Consider the following 19,211-nt stretch of genomic DNA (forward strand, 5'->3'; position numbering starts at 1 on the left):
CAAGACAAAGACAGAAAGCATGTTGGAAAACAGCCTAAAGGGGATAGAAGACACGGTAAGTACCTCCCTGCCCACTGTGGAGGTAGGGAACCCCACCCAGATTTCTTCTATGATAGTCTTTCAATAATCTAAAAACGGAGTTAAAATTATCAGGGTGTTTTGGCGTTATATTCTTTATGTCAGATTATTATTACACATGCATGTTCGGTTATGTGGTCTTGTGGTATTAGACTAGCTTTCCGATCAGAAGGTCATTGGAAACTCTTTACTCACATTCTCTCACCATACTCAGGTAAAAATGGGTACCTGACCGTTAACAGCGTTGCTATGTCTCTGTCGGAAAAAAGAATTGTAATATCGCCTGACAGGCGTATTGTCTTGTTCTACATGTTACGTATTGTTGTTGGTCTTGGGCCCTTTGTACAGCGATTTGAGCACGTTCAGTGGATATTGATCTATATAAAGCTCAAGTTTTTAAAAAACGATTTCCGACAAATTTGATTCGCTCTGTTTATGAGATAATAAGATTTACATCAACATTCATTAAAAATAATTTGTTGGGTGGGTATTGATGATTTATCTATATAACTATCAAGTAAATTCTAAGAGTTAAAAAAAAAAGAAACATATTAATACATGCACGCCAAAGCGAGCGCGCACGCACACATACACACACACAACACAACACATGCACATACAATTAATAGTCTAGTTTAATGAAAACATGAACAGAAAAAAATAAAGAAAACAAAAATACCCCCTCCCCCTCAAAAAAAAAAATAAAAAAAAAATAGCCAAAAGTAAACGAACAAATAAAGAAGAGAATAAAGCAGAACAAAATAAACCGAAAGCGGTTCCTCAAGCTTGAGTCGTTTAGGTTACGGGGCGAAGCTAAATCTTCTTGGTTATCTTTCTTTCTTTAAACTTTGATGAGCGAATTAACTACCGTACTCTGTAAAAACACGGAAAAATAGAAAACGGTAGGGCTGCCTGAAGCCGGTGATCGTAAAATACTAACGAAAGAGTGAAAATGGAGAGGCTTCGTATGGGAACAAAACAGACAATGGACGTTTCGGGTACAAACCCTTCGTCAGCACAACAATACACAAATAAACGTGGAAAACAAAAAACTTTTTGTCGTTTACCCACGCCACGCTAACATTTCATTCATACTCCAACCAGCATTGAGTACAGACGACAAATGTTTTTTTGCATTATATTTTATTTGTTTTCCACGTTTATTTGTCTCTCCATTTTCACTCTTTCGTCTTAAAAACAAGTATTTAAACATAATTTGGTCAGAAAGCTCGTCCCTCAAATTATATAAATTGATTTGAATGACCCTCGTCTTGGCAACAACTCTCAAACCTGTGACCTCGCGAGGAGTGTGCAAGCCGCTAGTCCCCAAATTTAATGTGGCTGCCGTTAGACAGGTTGTGGACCTCAAGAGGTCCCAGGTTTGAGGTCTTTGCAAAGACTAGGGTCATTTAAATCGATTGATATTTGAAGGATGGGCAATGTTTTCATGAGTACGGCAGTTAACTGGTTAAATATAAAAGACAGAACATCCACAACAACAACAACAACAAAAATAAAAAATAAAAAATGGACATTTGAATCAACAAATGCATAATACGCCATCATCTTTTCAACAGCTCGTGACTTTCATATCATGTGATCGCTTTGTGACCTTGACCTCCAACTTGACGTCATCACCAAACTCGGCAGACTTTATGTATTGGCTTTTCGACTTGGTCTTTTCGACATTTGAAAACGTCTAAAAATTCTGGCATGTTTTGATAGACACCCTTGACTCTGTACGGTGGGAAGACAAATAAAAGTGAGAAACTCAATGAATTTAGTAATACCCGACTCCGCGGATCAATCTGGTATTATTTCCTAATGGGTTCTAGTCAAAATGGTCTGAAAAAAAGGCATTAATTTACATTCTTTGAAATCTAAAAAACGAAAACATGGAGGCATTTATTTCTTCTTAAATGTGACCCATCGTCTCAAAACGGTATTATGCCGGTGCAGTCCGAGAAAGATGTCAAATAATGATTTTTGAGTTGAAAAGGCAAGAAATAAGATTTTGTTACCGCTTTTGCTATTTCACACAAACTACACTGATTGTACCCAATAAACCACGTAACAATAGGAAATGAAATTGAAGTTTCAATTTATTAAACGAAGACAGATAAACGTAAACGATGACTGAATGAAACACCAAGGACGATTCGGACAATAGCAATTGCTTGCTACTCTTTGGATAAGACGCCAGTCCATCGCAAAGTACTTTCCACCTGATGTCACAGACAGCTACCCATTCACTGTTGGTCGCCGACAAAGGAGGTCAGAAAAAAAAATCTCGACTGCACCTGGGATCGATCCTGGTCCCTTTGCGAGCACTCCTCCAACTGACACACAAAAACTGTGATACCGACGTTATTCATTGTTTCTGGGCTTCTTCCTACTGGTGATAGCCATTCGGCACTTACCTGTACATTGGATAAGTGTGTTCATCTGTAGAGATGGAATCTATTTCATATTCGGGAGTGAAAATAGCACACATTATCTGGGAGACGATAATGATAGGTCAATAGAGTAAAACCACTAAGATTCATTATAGTTCATAAACCTTATTAGATAAAATAGACCAAAAGATATATCATGTACGGTTGAGGAGGTGACTTTCAACAATTATTGTAACATCCACATAGAAAATGAGATAACACACTCAACTAATTAACCAGTAGATTTTTGACCATTCAAGACATAGAGTTTATGGCACACCTTCAAGCACAGGTGCTCTGCTGAGCATGGTTAGTTTGTTAATAAACAATAACGTGAATGAAATTGACCTCTCTCTGATCATTGTTATTGTTTTTATTCTGCCAAATGGGTGATGAGTTATCACACAATTTACTCGATCATATATTTTAAATGTTTAAGTTTAAACATTGTTTCTGTGTTTATTCTATTGATCAAGCTGGTGGACAATGTGGGTATATTACTTAAACACAGACAAACCATCGTTAGTACAACCTGTGTAGATTGTTATGTTTACTAATCAATGCCATTATTTACATTATGACGACAGTCCGAGAGGCGTGGTTATTTGGGGTTCTATTTTTTGGTCGCCATAAAGTCAACAACAAAAAATTAAAGCTTAAAAACGCTCAGGGTATCCCTCTTTTCGGCAAACAAGCCAAGTATTTTACTCTTTATTAAATGCCAAAAAAATGAAGATATCTCTGAATTATGAAAATGCGACTTAGCAGCATGTGTATCGCGCATTTCCATTGTTTCGCCTCTCGTCTGTTATGATAATCTATTCTCCCACTGAATTGAATTACATATACCAATGCACCTGTTCAGAGCCCCTTTTGCAAATGTACTCTAAAATATCCGTCACTGTATAAGACCATTATTAATTTACGTATAATATATATTGAGTAGGGTAGTTTGTGCTACCTGCTTTGCCGACCTCGGGAGGCTGATTTGGCTTAGATTATGAATTGCATTTCTTTTCCTGTTTTCCTTCTGCTATTGTATTGCAGTTTTTAAAATGGAATTAAATAAGGCATTAAAAGGAAAACGTAAATTTTATGTCGGAAGCTATGCATCAAGAAGAAAATAGTGTGTAGATTATGCAAAGCTTCAGTAATTCAAAACACGGATCATGGCTGACGTTTCGGTTTTTCCATTTCAGGAATTCTCGGGTTTAAGATTTGTTGACAAATTGAGCGCCAATTTTATCACTGAGTACGTGATGCAAAATATCACATTATGATCATCACAAGATAAAAGCACATCACTGACATTTCTTAAAACCACACTCTCAGTGATGTGGCCTCGCGATGCTCTAGTATATTGTTGGAGCACAAAGACACACCTCTGCCTGCCAGGCGTGTTACAACAAAAATACGAATTTTGGCATATCTGTCAAGGTTTTATCCTGGTTCAGATCTTTGTAACAGGACTCTCGAGGTGAGAGTAAACGGAAAATCTCCCTTTAGAGTTGGGGGTCCCTCAAGGATCTTTCTTGGTCCCATATTGCACATATTTCACAGTCATTAGCTCCAATGGTATGAATTACTACAAAATGTATGCTGGTGATGTAGAAATATAATATAAAGAGGCCCTCTCTCTGATCTCAAACTTGTGATTGCAGACATGGAGCACTGTTGTAGATCCATTAAATTGATGTTGACCAAGAAGCTAAAGCTGAATTACAACAAGACTGGAATTCTTTTGATTGCGTCACAGTCGATGTTTAAATCAATTAATATTCTATTTAATCATAGAGATTATTGACATTTAGGTTTTAGCCAACCAGTTAACTGCCCTACTCTGGTAGGACATTTTAAAACATTTTGCCAAATAAGTCATCAAATATCGATCGATTTAAATGACCCTCATCTTGGCCAAAACTCTCAAACCTGGGACCTCGCGTGTCTTTCCCGAAATTAGGCATTTAACAAGTTAAAGCAGAGAATCTATGTATTTTAGATCACAACTTCTCCATGAATTAACATATCGACCAAAAAGTGGAAATAATCACTTTTAAAATCAGACGAATTTTACAAAACCATTGTTACCTGTTGACGCAATCAGAACAGCAGTATCATCATTGATCTTAGTCCGCCTTGACTATAGTAACCCTTTGTTTGTAGGCCTTCCAGATGTGAATATAAATAAACTTCAGAGAGTTTAGAACAGGGCGGCCAAATTGGTGTAAGAATAATAATTTTCCACGGTCCTACTCATATGCTCCGCGCTCTTCTTTGGCTTCAAGTTAAATTCAGAATTGAATACAGAATTGTCATTTTTTTTTCTTTTAATAATTTTGATGGAACTGCCCAGCATATAAAAAAAAACAATTAATTACCCCATACGAGCAACAAGCATACTGAGATTACAAGATCTAAATCTGCTACCAATACCCAAAACAAAATCGAAATCTTTCGGTGATTGATCGTTTGACATATATGACCCAACTGTTTGGAATTCGCTTCTTTCACCTGTGCAGTTCTCAAGCAGAACTGTGGTTTTCAAGAAGCTTAGAAATCGTTTCATTTCTCAAAGTATTTCATGATAATTTCACAAATCATATACTTACTGCTTTATAGCATGCTTTCTTGTGGTTGCTTATTTTGGATAGGTCGCTATAGAACAGGAGATGACCTATTATTAATTACCACATTATACTATCTTTTCAGATTTTGACCGAAATGTAAAACGATCAATATTTGACAGTATAGGACGTTCGATGTGCGGCTTTGTGGTCAAGTGGTCTGGCAGGTGGGCCCTTACTGCAAATACATCCCTCATGTCTCCTCTACCTCTACCTCGCTCACGGGAATGAGGTGAGTTGATGTGAGGTGAGGTGAGGTTTGACACTCGCCTTCAGATTGGTTCAAGTCCAGCTGTGGTTGGCGTCTTGCTGGGTCCATGTAAAAGGCTCTTTAAGGCTCCATTCAAGTGTAAATAGGTACCTGACTTGTAACAACCCTATATCTCTCGAAAGGAATAATTTAGGTGTTGCTGTTGGCGAACTTTTTTTTGTTGAGATTATAACTTAGTGGCGATTACGCTATATAAAAGCTCGTTATTTCAGTCCTTACCTGAGCGTATCCCAGGAAATACATTTGATTCGCCGACAAGTTGAGTGCGGGGAGTGTTATGGTCTCTTTGTGCTTGTCCTTGAGAAAAGCATTATAAGCCAGCCTTACGGCTCCGTTGTCAGCAATGTTTTCATTCAGTGTCGTCTTGCCATTTACCTGTAGGAGAAATATGACAAAACACGTCACCGATCACGCCCACCGTATACACCAAACCTGTCCAAGGTATGCAACATGACAGCAAAATATATTTTGGCTCGGTCCCACACCTATGGAGACTAAACTGCATGGGCCCTGATAGAGCTGAGGAAGACAATGGCATTCCTTCACCTAGACATTCAAAATTGAAGGCAATTTGAGGTAGAACGAAGAAGAAGAAGAAGAAGAAGAAGAAGAAGAAGAAGAAGAAGAAGAAGAAGAAGAAGAAGAAGAAGAAGAAGAAGAAGAAGAAGAAGAAGAAGAAGAAGAAGATGTCATCAATCGTGCCAAGATGGTATAAAATCGGAGTGACGCTCAAAATTTGATTCTATGCCAAATTTATGAAAATTGAGTTAAAATAAATACCTTTATTGAGGAAAGTGAGAGTTATTTCCTCAACTCCAAAATCTTGAAAATTTGAGTCCTTGGAAAAGACTATTTACTTAATTCCCTCATTATTCTCAGGTGTAGAATGAGAAACTGACTGATAACAGCGTTGTCTTTGTTGTAAAATACAACTGACTCCGTCCGTAGCCTTCGTTAACGTATTAATGCTATGCGTTTATTTAAAAAAACCCTCATAACATCCGCTAGCCGGATATAAAGTACCAACACATAAAACAATGCGTAACCTTAAACGTTTGTAGTCTGATTAATACAATGTAGTGAGAATTACTCATAAAAATGGCTGGTAAAGATAATGACAAAGATTTGAGTTACGTCAATTATTTCGTTCCTTCTACTGATGCTGTGCGTGTATTAAAAAAAAAACAAAAATAGATAAATAAATAAATAAATAAATAAAACCCACAATATAACGTACCAATACACAAAATAACAAGAGATCTGAGTGATGTCTATCTATAGATGGTCCCAAGTTTGGGAATTTTTGACAAGATGAGTGTCATTTTTAACCGATTTATATTTGAAGGACGAGTTTTCTGGTCAAAATTTAAAAAACCTTTTTTGGGGTTTTAAAATTTTTCTCCCTACTTACGTGAACGCCTTGGAGAGAGTACTCGCTGTACTGTTCTTCCATACATTTGGCGTGATCTCTATAGAGGCGTGAAGTGTCCGTCGTCCATTGCTGCTTGCCTAGATTGCCGTCTTTATCAAACATCCTGCCAGAATTGTCGAATGCATGGGTAAACTCGTGGCCAACTGCTACGCCTATGGTGGCGTAAAGGAATGACCTGAAATTATAAATGGACAAATAGCATAACAATTGGCTAACATCCATTTTTACAGTGTTATAGTGCACTTTCAGTTTTTTACGACATGCCTCAATACTACTCTCAATCCTTAAAAACAAAACAAACTCTTATTCTCTGAAGGGCGGTGCAAGATTATAAAAATACCCCTGCTTTTTATGTCGATGGCGCTTGTATGTCCATGTTGTATTCAAACGCAAAAAGTAGGATTAGCTATATAATAAATATGATCTTCGCGCATTCTTGCTATCTTAATCTGTCGGTAATTTCATCTAGAATGTCTGAATGGTTTTCTAACGTCCCATGTATACAGTCGCGACTGTTCGTTAGGCTCCCTCCCTTAACAAATAAACAAACAAACAAATGAAAAAAACCCAAAGAAAAACGACCAACAAACAACAAAAACAACAAATAAGTTCATTCATAGTAATCATGGTAGTTCTTTCATAAATATTTTCTATCTTTAGGTAGTTCATTCAAAGCAATTGTCTGTCGATAGTTCATTCATAGTAATTTTCCTTAGATTGTATATTCATAGTAATTTTCTTTATATAATTCATTCATAGCAATTATCTTTCGAGATTCCATTTATAGTGATTTTCTTCGTATTTCTTTCTTTTATAGTCATTTTCTCTGGATAGTTCATTCATAGAGATTTTAAAAATATAGTTTATTAATAATAATGTGCTTTAAATAGGTCACCCACAGCACGTTCCTTTCGATAGCTCATTCATAGCAATTTTCTTTAGATAGTTCATTCATAGCAATCTTCTCTAGATAATTCATTAATAGCAATGTTATTAGTTCATTCATAGCAAATTTCTTTAGATGGTTCATCCATTAAGGCAATCTTTTTTAGATAGTTCATTCAGAGCAATTTTCTTTGGATAGTTCATTAATAGCAATTTTCTTTAGATAGTTCACTCATGGCAATCTTCTCTAGATAGTTCATTTATAGCAATGTGCTTAGTTTACTCATCGCAATATTTTTTTGATAGTTCATTCATAACAATTTTCTTTAGATAGGTCATTCTCATAGCAGTTTTCTTTAGAAAGTTCATTCATAGCAATCTTCTCTAGATAGTTCATTCATAGCAATGTTCTTAGTTTACTCATAGCAATATTTTTTAGATAGTTCATTCATAGCAATTTTCTTAGTTCATTCATAGCAATTTTCTTTTGATAGTTCATTCACAGCAATCATCTCTAGACAATTCATTCATGGCAATGTTCTTAGTTTATTCATAACAACATTCTTTAGATAGTTCATTCATAGCAATTTTCTTTAGATAGGTCATTCATAGCAATTTTCTTTAGATAGTTTATTCATAGCAATGTTCTTAGTTTATTCATAGCAATGTTCTTTATAGAGTTCATCATAGCAATCTTCTTTAGATAAGTTTATCCAAGCAATATTCTTAGTTCATTCGTAGCAATTTTCTTTAAATAGTTCATTCATAGTAATTTTCATTAGATAGTTCATTCCGACTTGATGCCAGATGAAGGTGGGCCATAAAAGTGTTTTGGCAAAACACCAGAGAAAATACCAGACCTAATTATTTTCTACATATACTCAAAGTTGCTTTACTTTGTTGCAGCCACCGACACTAAAACACTCACTAATGTCACTCAAACTTACTTTGGGAAATAAGAGCTGAAGAAAGGTGGTTGTAAGATACCTGCAGGCAACATGATCCTATTCAACGTTGAAGTGTAGAAGGCATTAACCTGGATGGGAAAGATGTCCCATCTTAGGAAATAAAAGGTGGTGAAAAAATTCTTAATTGACATTCAACCTGGTAATAATAATGGTGATAATAATAATAATAATAATAATAATAATAATAATAATAATAATAGTAATAATAGTAATAATAATAAGATATAATAATAATAATAATAATAATAATAATAATAATAATAATAATAATAATAATATTAATAATAATAATCATAATAATAAGATCAATAACAAAAAACGACGAAGATGATGATGATGGTGATGATGATGATGATGATGATGATGGTGATGATATGATGATGATGATAATGATGGTGAGGATAAATTACAATTAAACGAAGGTGAAAATGATGACAGTCAAATACAATGAAAACATTGATACAAACATTACAATTAGTATTATTACTACTACATTTTTTCAAGCATCACGTTTCCTTTCGAACTTTAAGGTAGGTGAATAAAAAATAATAGATGGAACATATTGAAATTCATTTGCTTTACTATGCTGTATATCAATCCTTTCACAGAGTAAAACTAAATCTCAAAGTATTTCCTAACATTTATCTGTGTTTTTTTTGGGCAATACCAGTTATTTCGTTGTCAACGTTTCTGTCGCGTGACCGTAGTAGTTGTTGTTGTTTTTGTTTTCAATGTTGTTGTTGTTTTTGTTTTTAATGTTGTTGTTGTTGTTGCTGTTGTTGTTGTTGCTGTTAACGGCTATACGCGCGTGAATAATAGAGATCGAAGACCCCACATCATTTCAGCGCGTATTCCATATACATAAGACAACAAGGAGGATTGAATGACTGGAGTGACAGGATTAGTGTGGTGTGATAGATTGAAGTGATTTGTATGACAATTGCGGTGATGGGCACAGTGTACCTATTACATTCATCTTGAGGACTTGAACTTGAACTTGAAATTAAACGGCATGCTCTAGGACAGTTTCCTCTATGCACACAGCAGTGATTGCTTAACTTGGTCTATTATAGATGACGGTAAGTACTTTGCAATTGCCTTGCGTCGTAGCAAAAGGGTAGCAAGCAATGTTCATGTCTTTTTAGTCTGGATAAACTCAGGGTAGTTCATTCATAGCAATATTCTTTAGATAGTTCATTTATAACAATTTTCTCTAGATAGTTCATTCATAGCAATGTTCTTAGTTCATTCGTAGCAATTTTCTTTAGATGGGTCCAAAGGACTACTTTTCAAAATTCACTATATTCTTCCTCACTTTTTGCTTTCAAACTCAATGCCTTTGTCGAGCATCATCATCATCATCTCACAATCACTTCGCGAAGTCAGAGGTTTGAGAGTTGTTTTTTTTTCCAAGATGAGAGTCATTTAAATCAATCGATATTTGAAGGACGAGTTTTCTGGCCTTTCTAGCAAAATGTTAAAATATGAGTTTTTCCAGAGTACGGCAGAAATGTCCCAATCACTTAAATTCATTCCCCTTCATAAAAGATCAACAGTGATTGACATACTTTTTGTCGTATTGGCGATACGTCAAACAGGGTGACAGACATAGATTGTTTTCATTGATTTCGACATTTCAAATGTGCTCAATCTACGACTATTGAAAGTACAACACAAACGCCGAGACACATAACCAAACAAATAAAAACACACTCCTATGGTTTCTATACCATAATCTTGTTCATTGTTTACTCAGAGAGCAAGATATATATATATATATATATTATATATATATATATATATATATATATATATATATATATATATCAAGGACAACTATACTGAAAGGACAATCATATGGAATCTTCAGGCAACGCTAGTGGGGGCCAACAAAAAAATAGAGAAAATTTACACCAAAATAACAGCAGGGGCATTATTATATGGCAAGATCTACCTTTTTAGAGAGTGATTGTGAATTCTGGGTCCAAAACAATATTTAATGATTATTATTATCAGCAGTGAATAAGAGTAGCCAAGAAACGGAAAGGATGAGTAGTTAGATATTCTAAAAACTGACCTTATAGTGATTGATTCAGGATGATTTCTTTAGAAGCTTGATTAATGAATGTACATGTAAAATGATGATGAAGATGAAGGTGAACAATTAGATGAAGGGGAAAGGAGATGTAAAATATCAACAAAGGGAGGTAATCTGCGGAGGATGATCCCAAAAAAAGATGAATACCAAAATATCTACTAAGGGATACAATAGTCGGATTTTTAATAAGGGGCGCACCTTTGTCTTCTTTTTCTCAGCTGTTCACAATGTACAGCTGCAAAAATTTGTATGAACCTCTGGATCATTTTGTCCTAGTAAAATATATTTTTTCACGAATTCTAAAACAATAGGAAAGAATTTCACTTATTACAGCTATTTTAAAATCGATAACTAGTAAGTATTGGAATCTAAATATGATTATAGTGTCAAAAATATGATTTTCCGCTTATCCATTTTGAAAGAATTTGTTAAAATGGAATGTTCGGTCAATTGAAACTTATATGATGTTCGTACAGAATCCGAATATGAAGAAACGACAGACATGTTTACATTTTATAACAATCAATATACGTTATTGATGAATACAAATGAAAGTGAACATTACGCGCTTCCAACATTATTTTGATTTCAAATTTTTGAGAAATAGCTTGTTCTTTATGCCAAAGAGGATTACATAAATTTAATGTAGACCAGTCAAAAGTAGAAATTCATCAATTTATGATACAATGTTTCCACAAATATGTGCTTGTGTTCAACAACAATAACATGCAAAACTGAGGGTTGATTGTAAAATTCCAATTCCATAGCTGTCCTCTTTAATTAAGGACTTATCGATAGATAAAAGTGGACTTCTTTTCGCAGCCTTACGAGAGAGGAACCGATAGAGATTCCGTATCATATCGTATTGTTTAAGAGCTTATAGGTTTAAACGAAAACTTAAAATGCTGTGTGAAACGTTCATGCATAGATACAATTTTTCAAAGTTAAATAGGCCTATAAACGTTCATTGTTAATTTGACAATTTTGAGTATTTAATCACTAGTTCAAATGAGTTTAAAGCTAGAGATTCATATCAGTCTTCGGTCATCGTGACGTGATGTAAATAAAAAGCAATAAATTACAAAGTCAAAATGGGATGCAAACTACATTAGTTGTTACTTTATAACAGTTAATGTGTGTTGCTTTTATTTGGAAAATAGTATGATATGAACTCATAACCACTAGCCGGAACTACCGTGTCACAAGATTATTTTGAAAAACGATGAATTCATCTTACTTTGTGGTGCGAAAATGTTTACATTTTTAGCAGAGTAAAATCTCTAATTTTATGACAGGGGTTTTAAAGTAGATTTTTATAGGTCGTGAAGAAGAAATCTTTTTTGTGATATGGCATCACAATACGGGCCAAACTGTTTATTCAGTTAAGTTAATAGAAATTGATTCGGAGGTTGACACAAAGTTTTACAACTTTTGATAGAAGGACATCTGAGAAAAACTAGAAAAACATGCGCCATTCATAAAAAATCTGACTACTATACTATAGTTCATTCCTTACAGTCAATGAGTAGCATCAGAATCAGATCCATAGTTCCCTTCCATGTAGTCAAGAGTTAATTAATAGAGTTACTTCTCAGATCATTGAGACAAAACTATATATTCAGACTACTAGTACAATCCTTTCAGTCAATGGATCCACAATTCCCTCCCATAGTCACAGAGATAATTAGAGTGATTGAGTTGGGTGAGTGTAACTGTTGTAACAGTAACATCTCAGACTCAGATCATTTTGATCAATGAGGCAAAACTATATATTCAGAGTACTAGTTAGTCCCATACGATTGACAGTCATATCAGCAACACCAGATCCATGTAATGGGCATAACTATATATTCAGAGTCCAAGTTCCATCATATATGGTAATATCAGACCCACTAACTATTCTAGTCTAGCTATCTAGCGATAGCAATGACTATCTACTATCTATCTAGCAACTGTTGTTAGTAGTAGAAAGGACTGTTGTTCAAGTTGTGAAGTTGACGTGACGAGCAAAGGGCCCTCTAGACTTATACAGACTAATACAATAAAGTCAATATTTATCAGTTAACCATATAGAAAAAAAAAGATATAAATATAAAGCCACAAGCCATAATAAAATAAGAAACAAATCCGAATCAGGATGTCAGTCTGATCACCATATCTGAATCTGTGCGACTCGACAGAGCAAGCACGACAACGGGTCTATCTATCGTCTGCAGGAACTACAGCCAGATGCTAATTCTAAACATTTCTTAAATAATAATTATTACGCAATTATTATTGGTACTTACCACTTTTCAAAGATTCTGGTTCGATAAATTAGCCATAGATCTATCTAGTTATTAAAAGCAATTGAAAGCAGATTCGTACTTTTGATTTTTAAACATGAAAACAAACCCAATTACTCAATTTGTAAGAGGGCGTCATAAAAAAATAGTTCATACTTTCCAGTAAAATTGTTGATAGTTCACTACATTTTATATATTTTCATATCATTCAAGATATAAGAAATATTATTTAAAACTTATGGTAGCCAATTAACCAATTTCTTATAAAGTACCGAAATTATAAGAACAGAATCAATTATTGCGCATTCAAGGAAATTGTACCAAGGCAGAAAAGTAGTAGTTTTGCTTGAAATCGTTATCCAACCAATGGCCCCCACTAGCGGGGGCTGAAGATTCGACATGTCAATCCTTTCCAGTATAGTAATCCTTGATATATATATATATATATATATATATATATATATATATATATATATATATATATATATATATATATATATATATATATTCCCTCACAGAAAAATAAAATATATTAACATTCGACTGCCTTCCTCAAATCAACAAAATCAACACGATGTAGGGGCTGAGTAAAACGGAGTAGCCCAAATCACGGCTAAGGTCCCAGACACACATAGAAAGGTCCAAATATATTGAGGGATAATTGAAACCCCACTAGTACACCCTTTTAACATGGAATCAAACCACCAACATTGATTTTGATGCTATGCGTTCAGTCAACATACTCACAACAGCCACCAGCTGGACATGACGTACCAAAAATGACAATACTATGTAGTGCCGCGCTGAGGACCGGACCGAGGACCGGTCCCACGGTCTTTTAGCTGTGAATCGTGGTCCAGTCCCAAAGAGGAAGACCGCCGGCGGTCCTCACTTCTTATCACCTTTCAACGGTCTCGCGCCATACTACTTCCCCAGCGATTCGTTGCCTCGGTCCTTTGCCTATCTTCCACCAATCACCACCCATCCCACTTAATTAATCGCACCCACCCCCCTTTGCCATACACTAAACGACACAGACGACCATAGAGGCAGATGACCACCTCCCTCCACTCCGCAAACCGCCCTTTCGTGTGTGAGATGGGGGGAACAGGAGGCGCACGCCTTGGACGATTCCATTATACGGGGTAAATTTCAAAATTTACTACACCATAATGATCGCAATGACAATGATCTATGATGAAGGCATGACCCCTCTTCTCTAATGGGTTATTGTTTGAAATGTATGTGACTACTAAAGATGTGTGTGTGTGTGTGTGTGTGTGTGTGTGTGTGTGTGTGTGTCGAACCTAGCAAGTTGCAAGTCTGATTTTTTGTTTTCTTTTGTCCATCTCTTGTCGCCACTCCTTTCTATCGCATTGTTGTCATTTAAAATAATACAATAATATTAAAATTTCGTTTGGTGTTTTAACTAATCAAGTAATATGAGTTTCATTAGTTTCTTCCGTCCAAAAAAAACAGTTATAACGTCTGTATTTTTAAAAGGTCCAATAGAATATTTGGGACCCGATAGCTCAGTTGATAGAGCACTCTCTTTATACGCAAAGGGCCAGAGATCGATCCCGGGTGCAGTCGATTTTTTTCTGAATCCCTGTCTACTCAGCAATGAATGGGTAGCTGAGTTTGTTAGATCTGGCGAAAAGTCACCATCGACCCCTCTTATCACCTCATCCACCCCCTCTTATTATAACTTCACGTCTCTCTCTTACTCTTCAATGCTCGCTGCCCTCTCATGTGTGTGTGTGTGTGGGGGGGGGGGGGGAGGGGGGTGGTAGGAGTTGCGTGTGTGTATCAACGCCACGAACAACTCGATCAACGCCTTGGGCGATGCCATTATCTCCGTTAATGGGGATAAATTTCAAATTTTATTAAATTATCGAAGTAACAATGAAGTACGGTGAGCAAATAAAGAAGGCATCACCCCTCTTCTCTAATTAGGTTACAATTTGAAATGAGTGTGACTACTCCGTGTGTTTTACTCCTGTAGGCCACGGTTTTCATCGTGTAGCGGTCTTTAACGGTTCAAGAATGAACGGACCGGTCTAGAGACCGGTCCTTGCGGTCTTCATTTCCCAAGGACCGTAGGACCGTGGTCCTTAAGCTTGCCAAGGACCGCCCCGCACTATGTGTAACCTTGAACGTTTATAGCCTGAGTGGTTGAATTTAGTGACAACTAATCATTAAAATGGCTATCTAAAAGCAGTAACAAAGAGCAGAGTGACGTCAATTTCGTTCCTTCTATTTAAAGATAACCTTTACAAAATGGAAGACAAAATGGTAAGACTTAGAATAATAAGAAATTATTGAGGCAAAAGATAAAAAACAAAACAAAACAAAACAAACAAACAAACAAAACACACACTTACACATACACACACACACACACACACACACGCACACACGTGAAACACATTAAAACAAAACAAAAAATAACTTACTCTAACCGATCTGGTTTCTTTCCATATTTCTCAACCGTTTTGTCGATCCCAAAGTCGTTGAGAGTTATTCTGTTTTTTAGGAACTCGTCATCTTTCAACTCCAGCTATTATGTCGAGTAAAAATATAGTATTAAAAGAGTGAAAATACAGTATTAAAATAGTAAAAAAAGACAGTGTTAAAAGAGTGAAAATATAGTATTAAAACAGTGAAAATACAATATTCGAAGTCTGGAAATACAGTATATTCAAGTAGTAATTATATATACTTTGACTGCTCTTTGACAAATCTAGAATTACATGCAGGTAAATATATAAAATTCACAAAAGTATAAACATTACAATATTATTAACAAATGCTAAAATATATATGGAAAGGGAACATTGAACGACGAAAAAAAGTGCTTAACCAGTTAACCGCCGTACTCTTTACAAACTTGGTTTTAAAAATTTGGCCAGAAAAGTTGTCCTTCAAATATCGATCGATTAATATGACCCTCTTCTCGGCAAAGACTCTCAGACCTGAGACTTTGCTTCTATAACGTCCATAAAGTGATGCAGGGGTTATAAACTCCAAGGAGATACAAACCCAAAATTATAAGGAACGTTTTGAATTCAGACACAAATTTGAAGTCTCCCTAGGCATGAAAAGTTATCACCGTTTGATCTAGATAGTTTTTGAAAGGTTTCAATTTTTTATGATTTCCTATTAAATTATATGTCATAATTTTATTGAAACTCATACAAAACCTTGCTATACATTTCCTTCAATCGCTAACCTCGCTTATCCATATTCATTGAAGCCAAGTACCAAAAAACAAAAAAAAAAAACAAAAAAAACAAAAAAAAAAAAAAAACACAAAAAAACAAGCAAACAAACAAACGTTATACATTTTCTTCTATACTGCCAACCTCGCTTATCTCCATTCATTGAAGCTCGTACAAAAAGACCTTGTTTTTCCATTCCTTCTATACCGCCAACTTCACTTATCCCCATTCATTGAAGCTCGTATAATAAAATATTTTCATACCTTTCCTTCTATACTGCGAACATTGCTTATCACCAGCTTATGGATGAGATCGGACTTGGCAAAGACTCTCAGACCTGAGACTTTGCTTCTATAACGTCCATAACGTGTTGCAGGGGTTATAAACTCCAAGGAGATACAAAGCCAAAATTATAAGGAACGTTTTGAATTCAGACACAAATTTGAAGTCTCCCCAGACATGGAAAGTGGTCTAGATAGTTTTTGACAGGTTTAAATTTTTTATGATTTCCTATTAAATTCTATGTCATAATTTTATTGAAACTCATACAAAACCTTGCTATACCTTTCCTTCTATTCCACGAACATTGCTTATCATCAGCTTATTGATGAGATCGGACTTGGTAGACTCTTTTATTGACACTCATAAAAAACCTTGCAAAAATTTCCTTCTATTCCGCTAACCACGCTTATCCCCATTCATTGAAGCCAGTACAAAAAAAAAAAAAAGCAACAAAAAAAAAAAAAAAAAAAAAAAAAAAAAACAAACAAACGTTATACATTTTCTTCTATACTGCCAACCTCGCTTATCCCCATTCATTGAAGCTCGTACAAAAAGACCTGTTATTCCATTCCCTCTTTACCGCCAACTTCACTTGAAGCTCGTACAATAAAATATTTTTAAACCTTTCCTTCTATACCGCGAACATTGCTTATCACCAGCTTATGGATGAGATCGGACTTGGCAAAGACTCTCAGACCTGAGACTTTGCTTCTATAACGTCCATAAAGTGTCGCAGGGGTTATAAACTCCAAGGAGACACAAAGCCAAAATTATAAGGAACGTTTTGAATTCAGACACAAATTTGAAGTCTCCCCAGACATGAAGAGTTATCACCGTTTGATCTATTTTTGAAAGGTTTCAATTTTTAATGATTTTCTATTAAATTCTATGTCATAATTTTATTGAAGCTCGTGCTATATAACATTGTTATAAATTTCCTTCTATACCGCCAACCTCGCTTATCCCCATTCATTGATGGTCGTACAATAAAACCTTGTTATACCTGTCCTTCTATACTTTCAACCTTGCTTATCACAGCTTATTGACGAGCTCAGACATTACCAAATTGATTATAAGGCTGCTCTATAATAAAATACCAACTCGTTATACTGCTAAATTAACACTCAGCAACCCAATCACTGCTGGGTATAGAAAGAGTCAGAAGAAATCTGATCTCAACTGCAACCTGGATGGAAACTGGCTGATCTGCTTGTGAAGCGAGTTTTCTACCATCTGAGCTATAGATGGAACGAAATTGACATCACTCAGCTCTTTGGTAATGTTTTTAGACAGTCATTTGAATTATTAGTTCTCACTAAATCATAACAATCAGACTATAAACGTTTAAGATTATATTCGGTAGGCGGGTGTTGTGAGTATTTACCTAAACGTATAACACATCATTAAGGACCCACATAATTAACCGTACCTTGTCATAATACTCGTCGAGTTGCTCGGGGTCCAGGATCCAATCTGGGTAACCAATGTTGAATAATACAGCCTCTGCTTTTTCTCGTAATCGTGATCTTGTGACGTCATCCAACCATTGGACACTGGCCAGATTAGATATGAAGTTTTCTCGGATATTTTCAATGGTCTTCTCTACCTGAGAAGGAAATATATTGAAAAAGTGTGGTTGGTGTTAGATAACAACAGTCGGTATTAATAATAATTATTTATTGATGATGATGGCAATAATTTACCACCATCACCACCACCACCACCACCACCGCCACCACCACCACCACCACCACCACCACCACCACCATCATCATCATCATCATCATCATCATCATCATCATCATCATTATCATCATCATCATCATCATCATCATCATCATAAAACCACGGCGAATAAATCTTTAATATTCCCCGTAACAACGGCAGCTTCTTACCGTTGCGCTCATTCCTTCTTAGTGTCATACTCAACGTGTTTTGTTGACAAGGGGAAAACTCGAAAAGTTAACATCATTTGCCTTGGTAATTTCAATTGAAGCTTCTATTCTATTCCATTTTATTATTATCATTCATTTCTCTTAAATAAAAGCATTCATTCTATCTTACATTATAAAAGTTGAGCTTAAAATCAATTTCTCGCAACGAGTTCACACGGATATAATATGGTATTGAGACGATTTGTTACAATTTGTGTCGTCTGCTTGGTCCTTAATCGTGGTATTGCTGAAATATGGGCCCGTTTTTATGAAGGCGGACTAGCGCTTAGTCCTCGATCTTCATGAGCAGCCGTTTTTTTTCCATCCACGATTAGAATTTGGAACAGCACGCGGATGTAGTTAGCTCTGAAAACCTTAAACAGTTCAGAGACAGAATCGCTTCTGTGCCACTCTAAACACCAACATCTACGACAATACACCCCAGGTGGTTGTTGTGATGTAGCTTTGTTCGTGCGCTTCGCTTTGTTATTATTTTCAACGCTTTGTTATGCTATGTCTGCTTTATCTGTTTTCATAACTGTTTGCTTTTCTCCTTGTGTTGCAGATCATCATGCTCCTCGTCGTACCTCTTTTGAATGTTGAATAAAGCCTAGACTTGGGTTTAAACTAAAGGCAGACTCTTTTACGCTCACTTCAGTGGTTTTCATATATGCAGAAAGAAGAAGAAGAAGAAAAAG

General features: G+C 35.6%; 1 protein-coding gene across 4 annotated transcripts in view; it reads right to left on the reverse strand.

Moving 5' to 3' along the window:
• Positions 1-424: 424 nt before the first annotated feature.
• Positions 425-19,211, reverse strand: part of LOC144972877 (endothelin-converting enzyme 2-like) — an 86,412-nt gene continuing 67,625 nt past the window's right edge. For 2 of the 4 annotated variants that reach the window (XM_078914643.1, XM_078914642.1), the window contains 7 exons: positions 18,009-18,185; positions 15,533-15,636; positions 8,673-8,783; positions 6,820-7,015; positions 5,628-5,783; positions 2,499-2,575; positions 1,576-1,815 (listed from right to left, as the gene is read on the reverse strand). In XM_078914643.1, the coding sequence (XP_078770769.1) occupies positions 1,713-1,815; positions 2,499-2,575; positions 5,628-5,783; positions 6,820-7,015; positions 8,673-8,783; positions 15,533-15,636; positions 18,009-18,185 (924 nt within the window). In that variant the 3' untranslated portion in view covers positions 1,576-1,712. Of the gene's footprint in view, positions 1,816-2,498; positions 2,576-5,627; positions 5,784-6,819; positions 7,016-8,672; positions 8,784-15,532; positions 15,637-18,008; positions 18,186-19,211 lie in introns of all 4 variants that reach the window. The other 2 variants (XM_078914645.1, XM_078914644.1) reach the window with 2 other exon arrangements.

Source organism: Berghia stephanieae, chromosome 5 (assembly GCF_034508935.2).
Source record: "Berghia stephanieae isolate SIO BIC M18660-M18661 chromosome 5, UCSD_Bste_1.3, whole genome shotgun sequence".
NCBI classification, from domain to species: domain Eukaryota; kingdom Metazoa; phylum Mollusca; class Gastropoda; order Nudibranchia; family Aeolidiidae; genus Berghia; species Berghia stephanieae.